Here is a 25,147-nt window from a genome sequence, read left to right on the forward strand (position 1 = left end):
AGAGAGAGAGAGCGAACGAGAGAGAGAGAGCGCGAACGAGAGAGAGCGCGAACGAGAGAGAGAGCGAGAACGAGAGAGAGAGCGAACGAGAGAGAGAGCGCGAACGAGAGAGAGAGAGCGAACGAGAGAGAGAGAGAGCGAACGACAGTGAGGCTGAAAAGCTTTTTATGGTTCCGGGCCGGTACTGAGAGGATATTTGTTTTTATCCTTCTGCCTGTGGTGGCCTGTAAGGGTGTGAATGTGAATCACCAGTCCTTCAATGCTAATGTGCATCCCAAATGGAAACCTATTTCTTACATGGTGCACTATATAGGACATAGGGTGCCATTTTGGACAGACTCACTATGTACCCAGTCTTAATGCTATTCCTTGGCAGACTTTCTTACTGTGGGGATGGATATAGTCTGTACCAGATGTCTGATTTTCAAAGCCCCCACGTGAATGTTGGTTAATATCTGAACATATTGACACCGCTGTCTCAGATCAATGTTGGTTAGTCGTGGCCAAAAGTTTAGATTCATTTCTTTAGATATTTTAGTCAGATGTTAAGAGTCAATATTAGTAGTGTTGACCCTTCTTTTTCATAACCTCTGCAATCCGCCCTGGCATGCTGTCAATTAACTTCTGGGCCACATCCTGACTGATGGCAGCCCATTCTTGCATAATCAATGCTTGGAGTTTGTCAGAATTTGTGGGTTCATCATGCGGGAAAAGGCATTGTTCGTCACCAAACTGTTCCTGGATGGTTGGTAGAAGTTCATCTCGGAGGATGTGTTGGTATCATTCTTTATTCATGGCTGAGTGAGCTTCACTCCCTTGGCTGAGAAGCAACCCCACACAGGAATGGTCTCAGGATGCTTTACTGTTGGCATGACACAGGACTGATGGTAGCGCTTGTCTTCTCCGGACAAGCTTTTTTCCGGATGCCCCAAACAATCGGAAAGGGGATTCATCAGAGAAAATGACTTTACCCCAGTCCTCAGCAGTCCAATCCCTGTACCTTTTGCAGAATATCATATGGCTTCTTTGCTGCCCTTCTTGACATCATGTTCACCTCACTGTGCGTGCAGATGCACTCACACCTGCCTGCTGCCATTCCTGAGCAAGCTCTGTACTGGTGGTGCCCCGGTCCCACAGCTGAATCAACTTTAGGAGAAGGTCCTGGCGCTTGCTGGACATTCTTGGGTGCCCTGAAGCCTTCTTCACAACAATTGAGCCGCTCTCCTTGAAGTTCTTGATGATCCGATAAATGGTTGATTTAGGTGCAATCTTACTGGCAGCAATATCCTTGCCTGTGAAGCCCTTTTTGTGCAAAGCAATGATGATGGCACGTGTTTCCTTGCAGGTAACCATGGTTGACAGAGGAAGAACAATGATTCCAAGCACCACCCTCCTTTTGAAGCTTCCAATCTGTTATTCAAACTCAATCAGCATGACAGAGTGATCTCCAGCCTTGTCCTCACTCACACCTGTGTTAATGAGAGAATCACTGACATCATCTCAGCTGGTCCTTTTGTGACAGGGCTGAAATGCAGTGTAAATGTTTTTTGGGGATTCAGTTCATTTGCATGGCAATTCATCTGATCACGCTTCATAACATTCTGGAGAATATGCAAATTGCCATCATACAAACTGATTCAGCAGACTTTGTGAAAATTAATATTTGTGTCATTCTCAAAACTTTTGGCCACAACTGTATATACAGTATATCTCAAAAGTGAGTACACCCCTCACATTTTTGTATATATTTGAGTATATCTTTTCATGTGACAACACTGAATAAATGACACTTTGCTACAATGTAAAGTAGGGAGTGCACAGCTTATATAACAGTGTAAATTTGCTGTCCCCTCAAAATAACTCAACACACAGCCATAAATGTTTAAACTGCTGGCAATAAAAGTGAGTACACCCCTAGGTGAAAATGTCAAAATTGGGCCCAAAGTGTCAATGTTTTGTGTGGCCACCATCATTTTCCAGCACTGCCTTAACCTTCTTGGGCATGGAGTTCACCAGAGCTTCACCGGTTACCACTGAAGTCCTCTTCCACTCCTCCATGACGACATCACAGAGTCACGGCATCTTCAAGGCCTTTGTTGATGGAAGGAGGTTTTCACTCAAAATCTCACGATACATGGCCCCATTCATTCTTTCCTTTATACGGATCAGTCGTCCTGGTCCCTTTGCAGAAAAACAGCCCCAAAGCATGATGTTTCCATCCCCATGCTTCACAGTAGGTATGGTGTTCTTTGGATGCAACTCAGCATTCTTTGTCCTCCAAACACGACGAGTTGAGTTTTTACCAAAAAGTTATATTTTGGTTTCATCTGACCATATGACATTCTCCCAATCTTCTTCTGGATCATCCAAATGCTCTCTAGCAAACTTCAGATGGGCCTGGACATGTACTGGCTTAAGCAGGGGGACATGTCTAGCACTGTAGGATTTGAGTCCCTGGTGGCGTAGTGTGTTGGTAGGCTGTGTTACTTTGGTCCCAGCTCTCTGCAGGTCATTCATTAGGTCCCCCCGTGTGGTTCTGGGATTTTTGCTCACCATTCTTGTGATTATTTTGACCCCACGTGTTGAGATCTTGCGTGGAGCCCCAGATCGAGGGAGATTATCAGTGGTCTTGTATGTCTTCCATTTCCTAATAATTGCTCCCACAGTTGATTTCTTCAAACCAAGCTGCTTACCTATTGCAGATTCAGTCTTCCCAGCCTGGTGCAGGTCAACAATTTTGTTTCTGGTGTCCTTTGACAGCTCTTTGGTCTTGGCCATAGTGGATTTTGGAGTGTGAGTGTTTGAGGTTGTGGACAGGTGTCTTTTATACTGATAACAAGTTCAAAGGTGCCATTAATACAGGTAACGAGTGGAGGACAGAGGAGCCTCTTAAAGAAGAAGTTACAGGTCTGTGAGAGCCAGAAATCTTGCTTGTTTGTAGGTGACCAAATACTTATTTTCCACTATAATTTGCAAATAAATTCATAAAAAATCCTACAATGTGATTTTCTGGATTTTTTTTCTCATTTTGTCTGTCATAGTTGAAGTGTACCTATGATGAACATTACAGGCCTCTCTCATCTTTTTAAGTGGGAGAACTTGCACAATTTTTATTTAATTTATTTCACCTTTATTTAACCAGGTAGGCTAGTTGAGAACAGGTTCTCATTTGCAACTGCGACCTGGCCAAGATAAAGCATAGCAGTGTGAACAGACAACACAGAGTTACACATGGAGTAAACAATTAACAAGTCAATAACACAGAGAAAAAAGGGGAGTCTATATACAATGTGTGCAAAAGGCATGATGAGGTAGGCGAATAATTACAATATTGCAGATTAACACTGGATTGATAAATGATCAGATGATCATGTACAGGTAGAGATATTGGTGTGCAAAAGAGCAGAAAAGTAAATGAATAAAAACTGTGGGGATGAGGTAGGTGAAAATGGGTGTGCTATTTACCAATAGATTATGTACAGCTGCAGCGATCGGTTAGCTGCTCAGCTAGCTGATGTTTGAAGTTGGTGAGGGAGATAAAAGTCTCCAACTTCAGCGATTTTTGCAATTCGTTCCAGTCACAGGCAGCAGAGTACTGGAATGAAAGGCGGCCGAATGAGGTGTTGGCTTTAGGGATGATCAATGAGATACACCTGCTGGAGCGCGTGCTACGGATGGGTGTTGCCATCATGACCAGTGAGCTGAGATAAGGCGGAGCTTTGCCTAGCATGGCCTTGTAGATGACCTGAAGCCAGTGGGTCTGGCGACGAATATGTAGCGAGGGCCAGCCGACTAGAGCATACAAGTCGCAGTGGTGGGTAGTATAAGGTGCTTTAGTGACAAAACGGATGGCACTGTGATAAACTGCATCCAGTTTGCTGAGTAGAGTGTTGGAAGCAATTTTGTAGATGACGTCGCCGAAGTCGAGGATCGGTAGGATAGTCAGTTTTACTAGGGTAAGCTTGGCAGCGTGAGTGAAGGAGGCTTTGTTGCGGAATAGAAAGCCGATTCTTGATTTGATTTTCGATTGGAGATGTTTGATATGGGTCTGGAAGGAGAGTTTGCAGTCTAGCCAGACACCTAGGTACTTATAGGTGTCCACATATTCAAGGTCTGAGCCATCCAGTGTGGTGATGCTAGTCGGGCATGCGGGTGCAGGCAGCGATCGGTTGAAAAGCATGCATTTGGTTTTACTAGCGTTTAAGAGCAGTTGGAGGCCACGGAAGGAGTGTTGTATGGCATTGAAGCTCGATTGGAGGTTAGATAGCACAGTGTCCAATGACGGGCCGAAAGTGTATACAATGGTGTCGTCTGCGTAGAGGTGGATCAGGGAATCGCCCGCAGCAAGAGCAACATCATTGATATATACAGAGAAAAGGGTCGGCCCGAGAATTGAACCCTGTGGCACCCCCATAGAGACTGCCAGAGGACCGGACAACATGCCCTCCGATTTGACACACTGAACTCTGTCTGCAAAGTAATTGGTGAACCAGGCAAGGCAGTCATCCGAAAAACCGAGGCTACTGACTCTGCCGATAAGAATATGGTGATTGACAGAGTCGAAAGCCTTGGCAAGGTCGATGAAGACTGCTGCACAGTACTGTCTTTTATCGATGGCGGTTATGATGTCGTTTAGTACCTTGAGTGTGGCTGAGGTGCACCCGTGACCGGCTCGGAAACCGGATTGCATAGCGGAGAAGGTACGGTGGGATTCGAGATGGTCAGTCACCTGTTTGTTGACTTGGCTTTCGAAGACCTTAGATAGGCAGGGCAGGATGGATATAGGTCTGTAACAGTTTGGGTCCAGGGTGTCACCCCCTTTGAAGAGGGGGATGACTGCGGCAGCTTTCCAGTCCTTGGGGATCTCAGACGATATGAAAGAGAGGTTGAACAGGCTGGTAATAGGGGTTGCGACAATGGCGGCGGATAGTTTCAGAAATAGAGGGTCCAGATTGTCAAGCCCAGCTGATTTATACGGGTCCAGGTTTTGCAGCTCTTTCAGAACATCTGCTATCTGGATTTGGGTAAAGGAGAACCTGGAGAGGCTTGGGCGAGGAGCTGCGGGGGGGCCGGGGCTGATGGCCGAGGTAGGAGTAGCCAGGCGGAAGGCATGGCCAGCCGTTGAGAAATGCTTGTTGAAGTTTTCGATAATCATGGATTTGTCGGTGGTGACCGTGTTCCCTAGCCTCAGTGCAGTGGGCAGCTGGGAGGAGGTGCTCATGTTCTCCATGGACTTCACAGTGTCCCAGAACTTTTTGGAGTTGGAGCTACAGGATGCAAACTTCTGCCTGAAGAAGCTGGCCTTAGCTTTCCTGACTGACTGCCTGTATTGGTTCCTGACTTCCCTGAACAGTTGCATATTGCGGGTACTGTTCGATGCTATTGCAGTCCGCCACAGGATGTTTTTGTGCTCGTCGAGGGCAGTCAGGTCTGGAGTGAACCAAGGGCTGTATCTGTTCTTAGTTCTGCATTTTTTGAACGGAGCATGCTTATCTAAAATGGTGAGGAAGTTACTCTTAAATAATGACCAGGCATCCTCAACTGACGGGATGAGGTCAATGTCCTTCCAGGATACCCGGGCCAGGTCGATTAGAAAAGCCTGCTCACAATTGGTGGCTGACTAAATACTTTTTTGCCCCACTGTATATACCGCTGTCTTGGAAACTAAGAGCCCTCTATCTCTCTGTCTTGGTAACTAAGAGCCCTCTATCTCTCTGTCTTGGAAACTAAGAGCCCTCTATCTCTCTGTCTTGGTAACTAAGAGCCCTCTATCTCTCTGTCTTGGAAACTAAGAGCCCTCTATCTCTCTGTCTTGGTAACTAAGAGCCCTCTATGTCTTGGAAACTAACTAAGTCTTGGTAGCCCTCTATCTCTCTGTCTTGGAAACTAAGAGCCCTCTAGCCCATGTCTTGGTAACTAAGAGCCCTCTATCTCTCTGTCTTGGTAACTAAGAGCCCTCTAGCCCATGTCTTGGTAACTAAGAGCCCTCTATCTCTCTGTCTTGGTAACTAAGAGCCCTCTATCTCTCTGTCTTGGTAACTAAGAGCCCTCTAGCCCATGTCTTGGTAACTAAGAGCCCTCTATCTCTCTGTCTTGGTAACTAAGAGCCCTCTATCTCTCTGTCTTGGTAACTAAGAACCCTCTAGCCCATGTCTTGGTAACTAAGAGCCCTCTATCTCTCTGTCTTGGTAACTAAGAGCCCTTTAGCCCATGTCTTGGTAACTAAGAGCCCTCTATCTCTCTGTCTTGGTAACTAAGAGCCCTCTATCTCTCTGTCTTGGTAACTAAGAGCCCTCTAGCCCATGTCTTGGTAACTAAGAGCTCTCTGTCTTGGTAACTAAGAGCCCTCTAGCCCATGTCTTGGTAACTAAGACCCCTCTATCTCTCTGTCTTGGTAACTAAGAGCCCTCTAGCCCATGTCTTGGTAACTAAGAGCCCTCTATCTCTGTCTTGGTAACTAAGAGCCCTCTAGCCCATGTCTTGGTAACTAAGAGCCCTCTATCTCTCTGTCTTGGTAACTAAGAGCCCTCTATCTCTGTCTTGGTAACTAAGAGCCCTCTAGCCCATGTCTTGGTAACTAAGAGCCCTCTATCTCTCTGTCTTGGTAACTAAGAGCCCTCTATCTCTCTTCCCCAGGAGACCGTAGCCAGGTGGGCAGTACAGACCGCCCAGATTCAGACGGAGAGGACTCCGAAGGTGCTGATGATGACAACGAAGATGATAATGAGGAAGAGGAGGATGACAGCCAGGCTGAATCGGGCCTGTCCACCAACCCCTCTGTCTCAGCCAGCCCCCAGCACATCCCCTCCTCCCTCCAGGCTGAGCTCCCTCCCAGCTCCCTTCTGGCCCAGTTGTCCATCCACCACCACCCAGCTGCCCTGTCACTCCCCCAGCCCTCTTCCTCCGACTGCCACACCCACGATGCCTCAGATACAGAATCCGTACCCATGCTGAGCCCCGTCTCCCTGGTCAAACAGATGTCTATCTCCGGAGGCTGCTCCAGCCCCTTGCCCTACTCCCCGCCCCCCCACACATCTGGCACAGAGTCGGTGACCATGATGAGCCCTGTCTCGCCGTGCAGGCAGATGTCCATCGATTACCCTGACTTTGACGTGCCCCCTTGTCCCCCCGCACAGGGCAAGAGCTGCTCCAAGCTCGGCCAGGTGAGCCTCACCATGTGCTCCTCCTCCCCCCATCCTCTCTCTCTCCATCCCTCCCTCCATCCCAGTCACTCTGCACTTTCATACCCTTTCATACCCATACCCTTCCATACCCTTGCTATAAATCCCTTATGCGAGGCACTTCAGCAAATCTGTTCTGAATGAAAAGGTGAATGTATTTCTGATTATCAGCTTTCGATGAAAGGCTTGTTTCTAGTCACATACATTATATATACAAAAGTATGTGGACACCCCTTGAATTTTGATTATTTGGCTATTTCAGCAACATTCGTTGCAGACAGTTGTATAAAATCGAGCACACCGCCATGCAATCTCCATAGACAAACATTGCCAGTGGAATGGCCTTAGTGAAGAGCCCAGTTACTTATAATGTGGCACCGTCATAGGACGCCACCTTTCGAACAAGACCGTTTGTCAAATGTCTTACCTGCTAGAGCTGCCCCGGTCAATTGTAAGTGCTGTTATTGTGAAGTGGAAACATCTAGGAGCGACAACGGTTCAGCCAAAAAGTGGAAGGCCACACAAGCTCACAGAACAGGACCGCCAAGTGCTGAAGCACACAGCGCGTAAAAGTTGTCTGTCCTCGGTTGCAACACTCACTACTGAGTTCCAAACTGGCTCTGGAAGCAACAGCACAAGAAATATTCATCAGGAGCTTCATGAAACTGGTTTCCATGGCTGAGCCTCCGCACACAAGCCTAAGATCACCATACGCAATGCCAAGTGTTGGCTGGAGTGATGTAAAGCTTGCTGCCATTGGAGTCCAGAGCAGTGGAGACGCGTTCTCTGGAGTGATGAATCATGCTTCACCATCTGGCAGTCCTACAGACAAATCTGGGATTGGTGGATGCCTGGAGAACGTCTGCCCGAATACACAGTACCAACTGTAAAGTTTGGTGGAGGGGGAATAATGGTTTGGGTCTGTTTTTCATGGTTGGACTAGGCCCCTTAGTTCCAGTGAAGGGAAATCTTAACGCTACTGCATAAAATAACATTTTTGACGATGCTGTGCTTCCAACTTTGTGGCAACAGTTTGGGGAAGGCCCTTTCAAATCAAATCAAATGTATTTATATAGCCCTTCGTACATCAGCTGATATCTCAAAGTGCTGTACAGAAACCCAGCCTAAAACCCCAAACAGCAAACAATGCAGGTGTAAAAGCACGGTGGCTAGGAAAAACTCCCTAGAAAGGCCAAAACCTAGGAAGAAACCTAGAGAGGAACCAGGCTATGTGGGGTGGCCAGTCCTCTTCTGGCTGTGCCGGGTAGAGATTATAACAGAACATGACCAAGATGTTCAAATGTTCATAAATGACCAGCATGGTCGAATAATAATAAGGCAGAACAGTTGAAACTGGAGCAGCAGCACAGCCAGGTGGACTGGGGATAGCAAGGAGCCATCATGTCAGGTAGTCCTGGGGCACGGTCCTAGGGCTCAGGTCCTCCGAGAGAAAGAAAGAGAGAATTAGAGAGAGCATATGTGGGGTGGCCAGTCGTCTTCTGGCTGTGCCGGGTGGAGATTATAACAGAACGTGGCCAAGATGTTCAAATGTTCATAAATGACCAGCATGGTTGAATAATAGTAAGGCAGAACAGTTGAAACTGGAGCAGCAGCATGGCCAGGTGGACTGGGGACAGCAAGGAGTCATCATGTCAGGTAGTCCTGGGACATGGTCCTAGGGCCCAGGCCAGTTGAAACTGGAGCAGCAGCATGGCCAGGTGGACTGGGGACAGCAAGGAGTCATCATGTCAGGTAGTCCTAGGGCATGGTCCTAGGGCTCAGGTCCTCCGAGAGAGAGAAAGAAAGAGAGGAGAGAATTAGAGAACGCACACTTAGATTCACACAGGACACCGAATAGGACAGGAGAAGTACTCCAGATATAACAAACTGACCCTAGCCCCCCGACACATAAACTACTGCAGCATAAATACTAGAGGCTGAGACAGGAGGGGTCAGGAGACACTGTGGCCCCATCCGATGATACCCCCGGACAGGGCCAAACGGGCCAAAAGGATATAACCCCACCCACTTTGCCAAAGCACAGCCCCCACACCACTAGAGGGATATCCTCAACCACCAACTTACCATCCTGAGACAAGGTCGAGTATAGCCCACAAAGATCTCCACCACGGCACAACCCAAGGCGGAAACATTGTAATGTTTCAGCATTACAATCCCCACCATGCACAAAGAGAGGTCCATACAGAAATGATTTGTTGTGATCAGTATGGAAGAACTTGACTTGGTGTCCACTTACTTTTGGTCATGTGATGTATCGTCTTCTCATGTCTTTTCAATTAGTTGTTCCTGTGAAAAGGCATGAGGAGTGTGTTCAGTGTTGGTCCTGTTTCCAGATCAGTCATGCAGTAGGTAAAGGTCATAATTACTCGTTTTTATTTTGTTCTTTCCCAGGATGGCACTTTGGCCCTGTCAGTGAGTGACCCAGGTGTCCCTGTCGGGACAGATGTCAGTACCCAGACGTCCTCCTATAGCCTCCAGACATCCTCCTACAGCCCCTTGCACTTTCCTTCCCAGCGCCCGACCCAAGGACCATCGGCCACACAGGGGACCAACACACACCTCTTCAGCCACTTGCCTCTGCACTCCCAGCAGCCCTCACACTCCCCCTACAGCATGGTCCCCGTGAGGGGCATCCAGCTGGTTCCCGCTAGCCTGGCAGCCTATTCCACCTTCGTGCCCATCCAGGCTGGCCCTGTCCAGCTCACCATCCCCGCCGTGAGCGTCATCCACCGGAACACCAGCCCCCTCCCATTCCCCAACACCTCTAACTCCCCTGAGCCCGATGGTATGGTGAATCCCTCATCCCCCATCAACCAGCCTCTGGTGGTCCATGAGCCAATCAGTAGTATCATGCCCTGCTTCCCCCTTGGGCAGGTGGCTGGGCTGGGGCAGGTGGCTGGGCTGGGGCAGGTGGCTGGGCTGGGGCAGGTGACTGGGCTGGGGCAGGTGACTGGGCTGGGGCAGGTGACTGGACTGGGACAGGTGGCTGGTCTACCGGCCCACAGGGCCTCCCACCACACGCTGCAGTCCATGGGTCTGGAGACTCTGACCCTGACCAGCTCAGAAGGCCTGACCTCCACCCAGCTGCTATCCCAACATGGCCTGTCGCTCAATGCCACCTTGGGCCTGCAGGTCCTGGCTCACACCTCCACCTCCCAGAGCAGGACAGTCCCCCACCACCACACCCACATCCCCGGCCTGCAGATCCTCAACATCGCCGTTCCAACCCCCATCCCCTCCCTCAGTCCCCTCTCCGGCCTCAGTCCCCTCGCGGGACCCTTTGAGAGGCAGGGCAGCCCCGATGCCCCAGCAGCCCCACGGACCCCACAGCCCTCCTCTCAGACTGAAACCGAACCCTCAGTCAGCTGTCTGTCTGCTGCTTCCCCTCCCACCGCCACCCTGAGGGGAAGTCTCGCACAGGAATTGGCATCATCATGCAGCAGATCCAGCAGATCGGGGCCGGGGGGTTCCGGAGGTTCCAGAGGCTCCGATGACACACAGACTTCAGAAAAGAAAGAGAGGGTAACAACATCGCTAGCACAGCCCGCCCCAGCCTCAGCTCTAGGCTCAGCTCCAGGCTCAGCTCCAGCTCCAGGCTCAGCTCCAGCTCCAGGCTCAGCTCCAGGCTCAGCTCCAGGCTCAGCTCCAGCTCCAGGCTCAGCTCCAGGCTCAGCTCCAGCCTCAGCTCCAGCTCCAGGCTCAGCTCCAGGCTCAGCTCCAGGCTCAGCTCCAGGCTCAGCTCCAGGCTCAGCTCCAGGCTCAGCTCCAGCTCCAGGCTCAGCTCCAGCTCCAGGCTCAGCTCCAGGCTCAGCTCCAGGCTCAGCTCTAGCTCCAGCTCCAGCTCCAGGCTCAGGTCTAGCTCCAGCCCCAGCCCCAGCTCCAGGCACAGCTCTAGCTCCAGCTCCAGCCCCAGCTCCAGCCCCTGACAGTGGCCTGGAGGGGGATAAGAATCCTCCAGCAGAGGGAGCCAGTGAGCCTGTCACGCCTCGGAGGCAGTCGATGCTCTCACGACAGCAGGAAACGGAAGACTACAATGATGACTCAGCATCCAGCGATGATGAGGACAGACTGGTCATCGCCACCTGAAACGCCCCGCCAACCAAATAGCCTAGTTAAAACCAGACTGAATGCTGAGTTTATAATGGTGATCGCAACGTTAAATCTGGTTAACCAGGCTACTTATCAATGTTCTTATTTTTTAATGGTTGTCACTTTCTAAGACTGAAAACACTCCAGGGTGGGTTTGTTTCTCTGCAAATCACCATTCAAAGCACAGTTTCTGACATTCATATTGTTATGTGCAATCAATAGATGCTCATGTTAATGATCCTTTAACTTTTTTGTCAGCTCCAGACAATGTTTTGTTGTTGTACATGTTGTATAGACAATTGTGCCTTTTTCGTAGTGGCTTGTTTTAGGAACCTGTATATAATACCTTACAAATTCAGTAGTTGCTTGTGTTTTATTTCAATGAAATGGAACTAAATAGAAGAAAATGTACCTTACTGATTTTATTTTGGAAAGTTTTAATGTCAATTGTAAATTTATGAGAGAAAAAAAAATGAATGTGTTGTACTTGGACATTTCTATGGATTTGGGGCATTGTTTCTGTGTACAGACGTTGTGTTCACCTATTTATTACAGTATATTCCATGTAGTGCCCATGATGGTTCATGTCCATAGGTGTAATAGGGTAGCTTTTCATTGCAATATCACTATTATTATCAACTGTATCAGTAAAACTTTGTTTACAAACATACATTTTTCTTCAGGTTTTTTTTGTTGTCTCCGATGCAAATATAATATTTCCACAATTTAATACAACGAAATTAAAATAAAATTGAATTGGGGAAAAATATTTAATTTATGTTTAGATGATTTAAACAGTAGTTCAATGCATTTTTATTTTACTATGCATTGACCTGTAGTCCTTCCATCTACATGACTTCAATCTACACTACACTGAGAACAGGACTTTAAATACAGTACATTACATTCTCTGAAGTATTTCACTGAATGTTTATGGATGAAATTTTTTTTTGTCGACAATTTGTTAAAATCAACGTGTAATTCAACTCTCAATCGTACTGTAACAGCCTGGGCTCCTGAGTGGCGCGTCTAAGGCACTGCATCTCACTGTTAGAGGCGTCACTACAGACCCTGGTTCAATTCCAGGCTATATCAAAACAGGCCGAGTCCCATAGGGGGCGGTGCACAATTAGCCCAGCGTTGTCTGGGTTTGGCCGGCGTAGGCCGTCATTGTAAATAAGAATTTGTTCTTAACTGACTTGCCTAGTTAAATAGAGGTTACTTAAAAGACTCAACAGTTCAATGTTAACGTCTTCAAATCCACTGTTACACAATGTTCTGTATTACATCATGTTCCAGTCAGCCTAATAGTTGCACTTGCTCTCAACAGCGCTTTCTTATTTCACGGAAAACAGATACAGATATAATCAAACATCTGTCGAACCAGACCAGAGAGGGAGGAGGACATCAGACCCCTGTTAAACCAGACCAGAGAGGGGGGGGGACATCAGATCTCTTAAACCAGACCAGAGAGGGGGGGAGGACATCAAACCTCTGTGCTTGACCAGATGCAATGCTATTTCATAGAAAGCAAATTGACCACAGACTTTTAGCACGCATATAGGGAAGGACACTCAACAAGCACGGCACTTACACAAATGACTGATGATTGGCTGAGAGAAATAGATGATAAAATGATTGTGGGCGCTGTCTTGTTAGACTTCAGTGCAGCTTTTGATATTATCGATCACAGTGTGCTGCTGGAAAAACGTATGTGTTATGGCTTTACACCCCCTGCTAATATGTGGATAAAGAGTTACTTGTCTAACAGAACACAGAAGTTGTTCTTCAATGGAAGCCTCTCAAACATAATCCAGGTAGAAGCAGGAATTCCCCAGGGCAGCTATTTAGGCCCCTTACTTTTTTCAATCTTAACTAACGACATGCTACTGGCTGATTAAGTCCAGTATGTCTATGTATGTGAATGACTCAACACTATACACATCAGCTACTACTGTGACTGAAATGACTGAAACACTCAACAAAGAGCTGCAGTTAGTTTCAGAATGGGTGGCAAGGAATAAATTAGTCCTAAATATTTCCAAAACTAAAAGCATTGTATTTGGGACAAATCGTTCACTAAACCCTAAACCTCAACTACATCTCGTAATGAATATTGTGGAAATTGAGCAAGTTGAGGTCATGGTCAAAACATATTGAAACAACAGTAGCTAAGATAGGGAGAAGTCTGTCCATAATAAAGCGCTGCTCTGCCTTCTTAACAACACTATCAACAAGGCCCTGGTTTTGTCACACCTGGACTACTGTTCAGTAGTGTGGTCAGGTGCCACAAAGAGGGACTTGGGAAAATTGTAGTTGGCTCAGAACAGTACACAGTGAGATAACATTAATGGCATGCATGTCAATCTCTCATGGCTCAAAGTGGAAGAGCGATTGACTTCCTCATTACTTGTTTTTGTGAGAGGTATTGACATGTCGAGAGCACCAAGCTGTCTGTCTAAACTACTGGCACACAGCTCGGACACCCATGCATACCCCACAAGACATACCACCAGACGTCTCTTCACAGTCCCCAAGTCCAGAACAGACTATGGGAGGCTCACAGTACTACATAGAGCCATGACTACATGAAACTCCATTCCACATCAGATAACTGATGCAGCAGTAGAATCAGATGTTAAAAAGTAGGTAAAATACACCTTATGGAACAGCATGGACTGTGAAGTAACACAAACACAGACACATTCATACACACACATGATAACATACGCACTATATACACATGTATACATGGATTTTGCGTTGTAGATACGTGGTAGTGGAGTATGGGCCTGAGGGCACACTCTTAGTGTGTTGTGAATTCTGTAATGAATGTATTGTAATGTTTTTAAAATTGTATAAACTGCCTTAATTTTGCCCGGACCCCAGGAAGAGTAGTTGCTGCCTTGGCAGCAGCTAATTGGGATCCATAATAAATACAAATACAAAACCAGACCAGAGAGGGAAGGAACTTTGTGCTCATCTCAATGGGATTACAGTAAAACTCCTCATTACCCCAGTAGATTGGTTGCATCCCAAATGGCACCCTATTCCCTGCATAGTGCACTACTTTGGGGCTCTGGTCAACAGTAGCGCACTATATTGAGAATAGGGCGTCATTTGGGATGCAGAAGTGAATCATCAGCCTGTCATGGCCAGAGAGAGGGAGTCTGGCTCTGTCTGTTACTCAGTTTTGTTGGGGTCTCGGGACTAGAGGATCCTGGGGTGAGGCAACAGAGACGCCTAGAGGATGACCGCCCTCAATGCTGATGTCCTGGGCATAGTGGAGCAGGTGAGAGGATGTTGCTATAGCTAAAATACCCAGCAAATCAGAGACAGAACGACAGAGGCAGAGAGAGAGACAGACAGACAGAGCGGTAGTGAGAGACAGACAGAGCGGTAGTGAGAGACAGACAGAGAGATAGAGAGACAGACGGACAGACAGAAAGAGCGGGAGAGAGAGAGACAGATAGAGAGACAGACAGAAAGGGACAGATGGACAGGAAGAGAGAGACAGACAGAGAAGAGTACATGAGAGAGAAAGGGGGGGGGGAGTATGCAACACCAAAGCAGCTTTGTGGTGTTATGCTTTGTGGCGTTATGCTAGCTCCAGCCAAGGCCCTTTGAGGCGATGACTATAGGGATGTCGGCTATGAAGCTGCTTCATAAGGCTCTGATGAATAGGGAACAGGCTCTGGTCCCTCCATCACAGGCTGATGTCCTGCAGCCAGGAACACAAGGCGTCGTGTCTCAAACGGTATCCTATTCCCTTTACATCTATTGGCCCTGGTCAAACGTAGTGCACCTTAAAGGGAATAGGGTGCCATTTGGAATTTAACCCATCTGTTTCCTGGCCAATGGAAAATGTAAAACCAAACACTTGATTAGGCCTGTCAGAGCTGTTTCAGGATGTTTTACTTGAGGTTGTACCACTTTGTACCCCCCCAGTTCCCACCACATGGAAGACCATCATTAAGCCAATGTGCATCTCGATCTCCGGCCAAATAGACTAGGGAAGACTGGGGATGGATATAACACGGGACAGTTGGAACACTCGATATCTGCCAATCAGGAACAAGCTCAAATTATGTCTCGTTGTGCACATGCTCAGTTTAGTCCTCAACCCTCATGTGAAGAAACAAAACCCTGTGATCGACTCTGCAGGTTTGATTGACAAAAAATCTGATTTTGAGGTAAGAAAGTAATGTTTTTGTGATGTCATCACCTTCTTTGTAATGAGATTCACAAAGCGTATGACTATTTCCGAACAAAATGTTCTCAATAAAGACTTTCAATATCTAGTTGCATGTTATGATTGAAACATTCTTTCAAGCCCTGTTACAGTTGACCCAGGAGGTGGGGTAACATTACACCCCAAGCCCTGTTACAACTGACCCAGGAGGTGGGGTAACATTACACCCCAAGCCCTGTTACAACTGACCCAGGAGGTGGGATAACATTTCACCCCAAGCCCTGTTACAGTTGACCCAGGAGGTGGGGTAACATTACACCCCAAGCCCTGTTACAACTGACCCAGGAGGTGGAATAACATTACACCCCAAGCTCTGTTATAACTGACCCAGGAGGTGGGGTAACATTACACCTCAAGCCCTGTTACAACTGACCCAGGAGGTGGAATAACATTACACCCCAAGCCCTGTTACAACTGACCCAGGAGGTGGAATAACATTACACCCCAAGCCCTGTTACAACTGACCCAGGAGGTGGGGTATAGTTTCACCCCAAGCCCTGTTACAACTGACCAAGGAGGTGGGATAACATTACACCCCAAGCCTTATTACAACTGACCCAGGAGGTGGAATAACATTACACCCCAAGCCCTGTTATAACTGACCCAGGAGGTGGGGTAAGTTTCACCCCAAGCCCTGTTACAACTGACCCAGGAGGTGGGATAACATTACACCCCAAGCCCTGTTACAACTGACCCAGGAGGTGGGGTAATGTTTGACCCCAAGCCCTGTTACAACTGACCCAGGAGGTAGGATAACATTACACCCCAAGCCCTGTTACAACTGACCCAGGAGGTGGGGTAAAGTTTCACCCCAAGCCCTGTTACAACTAACCCAGGAGGTGGGATAACATTACACCACAAGCCCTGTTACAACTGACCCAGGAGGTGGGGTAACATTACACCCCAAGCCCTGTTACAACTGACCCAGGAGGTGGTTTAAATTGTGGTTTAAATTGAGACAAAGTGACACGTTGTCTGTTGGATGTAAAGAGATAATACCAATACCAAGTTATAACAGACAGAATAGAAGTTGTTCCTATCACATTTTGAATGTAGAAGCTCAAACAATCTCTGAGAAATTGACAAAAAATATATAATTGTGTTACATGTGTTACCCTGGTATCCCCTACAAGAGCACTATTTGTGGTCTAACGTTTTAACATTTGTGGCACAAATCCAATGCAAGTCAATGGTACCTACAGTGCATTTGGAAAGTATTCAGACCCCTTGACTTTTTCCACATTTTGTTACATTACAGCCTTATTCTAATATGTATTAAATATGTTTATCCCCTCATCAATCTACACACAATACCCAATAATGAGAAAGTGAAAACAGGTTTTTAGACATTTTTGAAAATGTATTAAAAAAGAAAATAAACTTTGCTATGAGACTCGAAATTGAGCTCAGGTGCATCCTGTTTCCATCGATCATCCTTAAGATGTTTCTACAAGCTTCTCTTCTGGAGGAAGCCTGGCACCATCCCTATGGTGAAGCATGGTGGTGGCAGCCTCATGCTGTGGGGATGTTTTTCAGTGGCAGGGATTGGGAGACTAGTCAGGATCGAGGGAAAGATGAACGGAGCAAAGTACAGAGAGATTCTTGATGAAAACATGCTCCAGAGCACTCAGGACCTCAGACTGGGGTGAAGGTTCACCTTCCATCAGGACAACAACAGTAAGCACACAGCCAAGACAACGCAGGAGTGGCTTCAGGACAAGTCTCTGAATGTCCTTGAGTGGCCCAGCCAGAGCCCGGACTTGAACTCGATCGAACATCTCTGGAGATACCTGAAAATAGCAGACCAGAAGCAGTAGTGATGACCAGGGATGTTCTCTGTTTAGTGAGTCCACCAGACCAGAGGCAGTAGTGATGACCAGGGATGTTCTCTGTTTAGTGAGTCCACCAGACCAGAGGCAGTAGTGATGACCAGGGATGTTCTCTGTTTAGTGAGTCCACCAGACCAGAGGCAGTAGTGATGACCAGGGATGTTCTCTGTTTAGTGAGTCCACCAGACCAGAGGCAGTAGTGATGACCAGGGATGTTCTCTGTTTAGTGAGTCCACCAGACCAGAGGCAGTAGTGATGACCAGGGATGTTCTCTGTTTAGTGAGTCCACCAGACCAGAGGCAGTAGTGATGACCAGGGATGTTCTCTGTTTAGTGAGTCCACCAGACCAGAGGCAGTAGTGATGACCAGGGATGTTCTCTGTTTAGTGAGTCCACCAGACCAGAGGCAGTAGTGATGACCAGGGATGTTCTCTGTTTAGTGAGTCCACCAGACCAGAGGCAGTAGTGATGACCAGGGATGTTCTCTGTTTAGTGAGTCCACCAGACCAGAGGCAGTAGTGATGGCCAGGGATGTTCTCTGTTTAGTGAGTCCACCAGACCAGAGGCAGTAGTGATGACCAGGGATGTTCTCTGTTTAGTGAGTCCACCAGACCAGAGGCAGTAGTGATGACCAGGGATGTTCTCTGTTTAGTGAGTCCACCAGACCAGAGGCAGTAGTGATGACCAGGGATGTTCTCTGTTTAGTGAGTCCACCAGACCAGAGGCAGTAGTGATGGCCAGGGATGTTCTCTTGATAAGTGCGTGAATTAGACCATTTTCCTGTCCTGCTAAGCATTCAAAATGTAACTTTTGGGTGTCAAGGAAAATGTATGGATATAAAAGTATGTAGTGTGTATGTAATGTAGTGTAGTGAAACTAAAATTTGTCAAAAATATAAATAGTAAAGTACAGATACCCACCCTATAAACTACTTAAGTAGTACTTCAAAGTATGTTTAAGTACTTTACACCACTGGTGTAGACCAACAGTGAAATGCTTACTTAGGGGCCCTTACCAACAATGCAGAGAGAATAAAACATCAATAATATAAACATAATAACACGAGGAATAAATACACAATGGGGAAAGATAACTTGGCTGTCTCTATAGACACAGGGTACCATCTTTAGTTTGGCAGAGGGAAAATGCACTCTGCGCCATTCTGGCTAAAACATCTATCATAGGTAACATTTGAAGTGCCATAACCACCATTGTAGTCCGCAATGCCTGCGTAATAGTCTACCGTAGGACTAATTCAAATAAATTGCATCGAGTTGGCTCTTGTTGCAATGACATATATTCCCTTGATGTTGGATGTCTTCAAGATATACTTTAGTTCGAATTATACAGTTAATCACAACTAAATATAGCTATTATATGTATATTGAATGATATATATACTCATTATAGTCAAGTAAGTCAGAATTTAACGTCTGTGGTTAACATTTAAAATAATTGTAGATGATCTCTCGAGGACTAGCGATGTCAAGCTCATCTATCGATACTTTATCTCCATCTAGTGTCCCAGCAGCGCATTTACCTCTTTGGTTCCCCATTCAGAACTTGGCTTGCGCCGTCGCCCGCCAACCGGTGTCTCCATCCCTCCCTCGGAATCGAGGAATTTCTAAGTTCTTATCTTGGTTTGCACGTTGCTTGTCGGTGAATATTAACAAACAGCATTGTCTATGAATAAGCCAAAGGACCAACTTGTTTACACGCGACTGAAGGGGAGAGGGAGGGAGGAGGTGAGTGCTTAGTATATAAAGTACAGAAGACAGACGTGGAGCCACTGACAGAACAGTGCAAGTGGTATGCTTTTGAGCTCCTTCGTAAAGAGGTAACTTGTATCCAAACTTACGCAGTTGCCACTGTGTCGCTTTTTGGAACTTTTTCCTTGACCAAGGAATATTCCATTTTGTGAAAAGGTTATTCTTTCTGGACTGAAGAAATATCAAGATGGATTTAAGAATATTTTTCTCCGTATTGTCAATTGTGTACTCTGGAATTTTACAAACAGGTAAGATCTTGCAAAGAGACTCATGTTTTGTTAGCCTAACTCTTGAATAGGCTATAGATGTGTGTTTCAGTATTTCTTTCAACATAAACGGTCAAATCAGTGTACGTATAATAAGATAATAGTAGATAATGAACAATATAATAATATAACAATAAATAATACTCCTAAATACTCGAATCCCCTGTGAAGTCATTTAAGTTACCTATTTGATTATTAATTGTTGTGATATTGTTATAATATTATATGTGAGAACATTATGAAGAAACGGATTAGGTTGTAAGCACCGCGTTTTAACTTATAAGCACTGCGTTTTAGCCATTTGACTGTGCAAACAGGTGGCTAGGTTACTGCAGAAAGCCATTGGCATTCCAAGTATCCCGTCATAACATTATATGCATATGACAATATCTGTCAAAGATTCAATATTGGTTATAATTAACATGCCATGATACTTTCTCCTTCACAGTTACATCTGCCCCTATGGGAAAAGAAACAGCGGTAGCCACCCCAGCCTCCCCGGTGCCAGTGCGCCACATCAGGAACAAGCGATGCTCCTGCGCAACGTTCCTAGACAAGGAGTGCGTTTACTTCTGTCATCTGGACATCATATGGGTCAACACGCCTGAGTACGTCACTTTTCCAACCGATTCTATCGGTTCTAATCTATTAATTCCATGTAATGTAACTGGCTGGCTTGGTTACAGTTGGCTAATGATTTCGTTCATGTATTTAGGCGCGTGGTTTCCTACGGACTGGGCAACGCATCTAGAAAGAAGCGCGCAATCAAGGATCCCGAGGTCTCCCAACAGGACCCTCGGTGTAAGTGCGTCAGCGAAGATGACGGCACGTGTATAAGATTCTGTCAGCTGGAAAATCACCTCAGGTATAACACGTTGAAAAATATTAACACACCACTTTATTTAGTTCTAACTTGTCAGAAGCTATTTGCATAATGGCATTAGCCTGCTATTTGGGGGTAATTACGCTTGTTCCATTCCATTACTGCAACGTGGATGTTGGAAAATTGTAGCCTGTACACATTACGATAAATACATCACATTTTGTGTTTGGTAGCATTATTTCAAATATACTTCTCTATTTACCTTGGTGATCTATTCAGTTCGATTCTCATTTGAGCTGCTGCCAACAACGCAAATCACCGTAACCTGTGTGAACACGTTGTCGTGTTATTTTCTCCCTTAAATGTTGCGAAACCATAAGGATTCATGGAAAGTGGACTCAATGCTCATGTGTTGTACACGTTCGCTCTTTCTTTCTTTAGATACCGGACAGCAGCAGTGATCCGTCCGGCGTCAGACACAGTGATCCGTCGCGTGCCAGACACCGTGATCCGTCCCGTGCCAGACACCGTGATCCGTCCCGTGCCAGCGTCCGTGATCAGTCCCACCCTTGCTGAGTATGCTTGGAGGCGGCAGTGCAAACTCAAGCTGGCAGCCAAAACGTCTAGGATTCAAAGGTAAGAGAAACCACTCTGCTTAGACTGAAAATAAACAAAGAAACAAACATCTTCTTAGTATCTTTTCTTTATGTGAGAGATGTGATATGGAATTTACACACCCAGACTCAGACTACCAAGACATGTATAACGCTCTCAGAGACTGTTCTGTCACATCTCCTTTAACATATAACAGCTCTCAGAGACTGTTCTGTCACATCTCCTTTAACATATAACAGCTCTCAGAGACTGTTCTGTCACATCTCCTTTAACATATAACAGCTCTCAGAGACTGTTCTGTCACATCTCCTTTAACATATAACAGCTCTCAGAGACTGTTCTGTCACATCTCCTTTAACATATAACAGCTCTCAGAGACTGTTCTGTCACATCTCCTTTCATGTATAACTGCTCTCAGAGACTGTTCTGTCAGTCTGCTCTGTTAGAAACATCACCCCTGTCAGTCTGCTATGTTAGAAACATCACCCCTGTCAGTCTGCTATGTTAGAAACATCACCCCTGTCAGTCTGCTCTGTTAGAAACATAACCCCTGTCAGTCTGCTCTGTTAGAAACATAACCCCTGTCAGTCTGCTATGTTAGAAACATAACCGCTGTCAGTCTGCTCTGTTAGAAACATAACCCCGTCAGTCTGCTATGTTACAAACATAACCCCTGTCAGTCTGCTATGTTAGAAACATAACCCCTGTCAGTCTGCTCTGTTAGAAACATAACCCCTGTCAGTCTGCTCTGTTAGAAACATAACCCCTGTCAGTCTGCTATGTTAGAAACATAACCCCTGTCAGTCTGCTCTGTTAGAAACATAACCCCTGTCAGTCTGCTCTGTTAGAAACATAACCCCCGACAGTCTGCTCTGTTAGAAGCATAACCCCTGTCAGTCTGCTCTGTTAGAAACATCACCCCTGTCAGTCTGCTCTGTTAGAAACATAACCCCTTTCAGTCTGCTCTGTTAGAAACATAACCCCTGTCAGTCTGCTCTGTTAGAAATATAACCCCTGTCAGTCTGGTCTGTTAGAAACATAACCCCTGTCAGTCTGCTCTGTTAGAAACATAACCCCTGTCAGTCTGCTCTGTTAGAAATATAACCCCTGTCAGTCTGCTCTGTTAGAAACATAACCCCTGTCAGTCTGCTCTGTTAGAAACATAACCCCTGACAGTCTGCTCTGTTAGAAGCATAACCCCTGTCAGTCTGCTCTGTTAGAAACATCACCCCTGTCAGTCTGCTCTGTTAGAAACATAACCCCTGTCAGTCTGCTCTGTTAGAAACATAACCCCTGTCAGTCTGCTCTGTTAGAAACATCACCCCTGTCAGTCTGCTCTGTTAGAAGCATAACCCCTGTCAGTCTGCTCTGTTAGAAACATAACCCTTGTCAGTCTGCTCTGTTAGAAACATAACCCCTGTCAGTCTGCTCTGTTAGAAACATAACCCCTGTCAGTCTGCTCTGTTAGAAACATAACCCCTGTCAGTCTGCTCTGTTAGACACATTAATAACATGGAAACATATAAGGTAAATGGCTGAGCAAGTCTGTTTGACTGCACCATGACAGGTTAGGCCAACCTTGTGGTTTTAGTTAGTTAGGATGTTGACAACTGATTGACGTCAATGCAAATCACAATCAACATTACCTGAATTACACTGTCATAATTAATATTAGCCCCTGAGAGGATAAATACAGTTGTTTGAGTCTGATTATTGATGTATAACAGGTCTCTCCTCTTTTTCTCCAGGGTGAAACACAGAGACCACAAAGCAGTTGGCCCCTCAGCTCTAAGGGCCACAGTCAAAGCTTGCCTGCTGCTGGAGAAGTGGATGGTGAAACAACGACACAAGCCAAGAGAAGGGAGATGAGAAGAGAGATGAGGAGAGAGATGAGGATACACAGGCGCACCTTGTGGGAGATGTCCACATACTCTGTCACACTCACAGAGGGTAGAGATCCGTCCATCTCTTTCTATCCACCTGCCATTGGGGACTCGTATGCTGTGGTCCCTGGAGATGCATTGGATTCTCCACAGGAAGCCTGCCACTGGACCCCCATGTTGGCTCAATGGTGTGCGTCATGAAAGGGGATGAATGACTGTGCTGGTGGGTGCCGCGTCCAGTCTCTCCACTGAACGTGTCCCTCTTCATCAGTGAGATGCAGACGGTCGGAGATACAAGCAGGAGAACTCAGAGGAACAGGTGTCAACGTTACTGACACCACATCCTGAAGACAAGGATGGACACTTGATGGTCCTCCCATGTACTGTCTGTGGACACACCCTTTGGACTTCAACTGCACCCTTCAAACAGAGCTTCAGATCATATCTGATGACTTGAATGACTGAAACTTGAATCTCTACATTCCTTTGACTGTCACTGGGTTTGAGACACCGGGCTACTTCACACAACGGCGTCAGAAGTTGCTGCTAGCCTGTCCAAAGCTCTTGTGTCTGCTCTTTTCAAGAACATGTTGGATTCAAAGACGATCACAATCTCATAGACTTGTTGAATTGACTCTATGGCCCGGCATAAGTAACTCAACAGATTGATTCCAGGTATTGTCATAGTTTGACTGAGGTTTCTCACCTTTGACAGACCTAACCTTTCCAAATGATTAATTAGAACTTGGGAGTTTTCTGCTAATATTGATTTCTGTCTCTGTGTCTCTGAGATTTCTCTATACACATTGTATAATATTGAATCACTATATATTTAATACACATTGTATAATAATGAATCACTATAAATGTAATACACATTGTATAATAATTAATTATTATATATTTATACACATTGTATAATAATGAATCACTATAAATGTAATACACATTGTATAATAATTAATTATTATATATTTATACACATTTTATACACATTGTATAATAATTAATCACTATATATGTAATACACACTGTATAATAATGAATCACTATAAATGTAATACACATTGTATAATAATTAATCACTATATATTTAATGGACATTGTTCTGTCCCTCTGTCTAATTTATTGCATTAATTTATAGTCATATTGGCCCATGATATGATAATATGTTGTATGTCATTTCTGTGAAATCATTTTGTCGCCAAGATAGTTTTATCAAAACTTAGGGAAATAAATTGTCACACTTATTTAAAATGACTTTACACACTCACAAACATTATATTTCAACTCACTTCAATTCAATTCATTCATATTGATAGATCTTTTCTGTCCCCGAAGGGCAATTTGTTTGCACACAAAAACACAAAGTTTGTAAGTGGAATTATTTGCATCAAAAGTTTAATGATTTCAGCTCAAAAATGACAGGGGGCGGCAGCGTAGCCTAGTGGTTAGAGCGTTGGTTAGAGCGTTGGACTAGTAACCAGAAGGTTGCGAGTTCAAACCCCCGAGCTGACGAGGTCTGTCGTTCTGCTCCTGTACAGGCAGTTAACCCACTGTTCCTAGACCAGTTAACCCACTGTTCCTAGACCAGTTAACCCACTGTTCCTAGACCAGTTAACCCACTGTTCCTAGACCAGTTAACCCCTACCAGTTAACCCACTGTTCCTAGACCAGTTAACCCACTGTTCCCAGACCAGTTAACCCACTGTTCCCAGACCAGTTAACCCACTGTTCCCAGACCAGTTAACCCACTGTTCCCAGACCAGTTAACCCACTGTTCCCAGACCAGTTAACCCACTGTTCCCAGACCAGTTAACCCACTGTTCCCAGACCAGTTAACCCACTGTTCCTAGACCAGTTAACCCACTGTTCCTAGACCAGTTAACCCACTGTTCCTAGACCAGTTAACCCACTGTTCCCAGACCAGTTAACCCACTGTTCCCAGACCAGTTAACCCACTGTTCCCAGACCAGTTAACCCACTGTTCCCATTGAAAATAAGAATATGTTCTTAATTAACTGACTTGCCTGGTTAAATAAAGGTAAAATAAAGGTAAAATAAAGGTAAAATAAAGGTAAAATAAAGGTAAAATAAAGGTAAAATAAATAAAATAAAATAAACAGTTGGAAGTGATGATGTCACAACGGATGGAGTGATCTGTGAACGATCTGAGAGACAAGGCAAGAAGGGCATTCTATGCCATCAAAAGAAACATACATTTCAACATACCAATTAGGATTTGGCTAAAAATACTAGAATCAGTCATAGAGCCCATTGCCCTTTATGGTTGTGAGGTCTGGGGTCCGCTCACCAACCAAGACTTCACAAAATGGGACAAACACCAAATTGAGACTCTGCATGCAGAATTCTGCAAAAATATCCTCCGTACAACGTAAAACACCAAATAATGCATGCAG

At 45.7% G+C, this 25,147-nt stretch overlaps 2 protein-coding genes across 2 annotated transcripts in view; both read left to right on the forward strand.

Annotated features, from left to right (window-relative positions):
• LOC124012277 (zinc finger protein 40-like) overlaps nt 1–11,288 on the forward strand; it is a 109,571-nt gene extending 98,283 nt beyond the window's left edge. The window contains exons 8-9 of the mRNA XM_046325740.1: nt 6,637–7,163; nt 9,594–11,288. Coding sequence (XP_046181696.1) covers nt 6,637–7,163; nt 9,594–11,288 — 2,222 coding nt within the window. The remainder of the gene's footprint in view (nt 1–6,636; nt 7,164–9,593) is intronic.
• A 7,884-nt stretch (nt 11,289–19,172) lies between these two features.
• Nucleotides 19,173–23,656, forward strand: LOC124012722 (endothelin-1-like). Its single transcript, XM_046326631.1, has 5 exons — nt 19,173–19,388; nt 19,855–20,014; nt 20,122–20,271; nt 20,671–20,865; nt 22,593–23,656. The coding sequence occupies exons 1-5, from the start codon at nt 19,328–19,330 to the stop codon at nt 22,711–22,713; spliced, it is 687 nt and encodes a 228-aa protein (XP_046182587.1). The 5' UTR covers nt 19,173–19,327; the 3' UTR covers nt 22,714–23,656.
• The last annotated feature ends 1,491 nt before the right edge of the window (nt 23,657–25,147 follow it).

The sequence above is a fragment of the Oncorhynchus gorbuscha genome, linkage group LG24, assembly GCF_021184085.1.
Source record: "Oncorhynchus gorbuscha isolate QuinsamMale2020 ecotype Even-year linkage group LG24, OgorEven_v1.0, whole genome shotgun sequence".
Lineage (NCBI taxonomy): Eukaryota > Metazoa > Chordata > Actinopteri > Salmoniformes > Salmonidae > Oncorhynchus > Oncorhynchus gorbuscha.

Coding starts and splice junctions, on each gene's coding strand:
- LOC124012722 (XM_046326631.1), top strand. CDS start 19,328: ATGGATTTAAGAATATTTTTCTCCGTATTGTCAATTGTGTACTCTGGA. Junction 20,015..20,121: donor ATATGGGTCAACACGCCTGA/GTACGTCACTTT, acceptor TCATGTATTTAG/GCGCGTGGTTTCCTACGGAC. Junction 20,866..22,592: donor AAAACGTCTAGGATTCAAAG/GTAAGAGAAACC, acceptor CTTTTTCTCCAG/GGTGAAACACAGAGACCACA.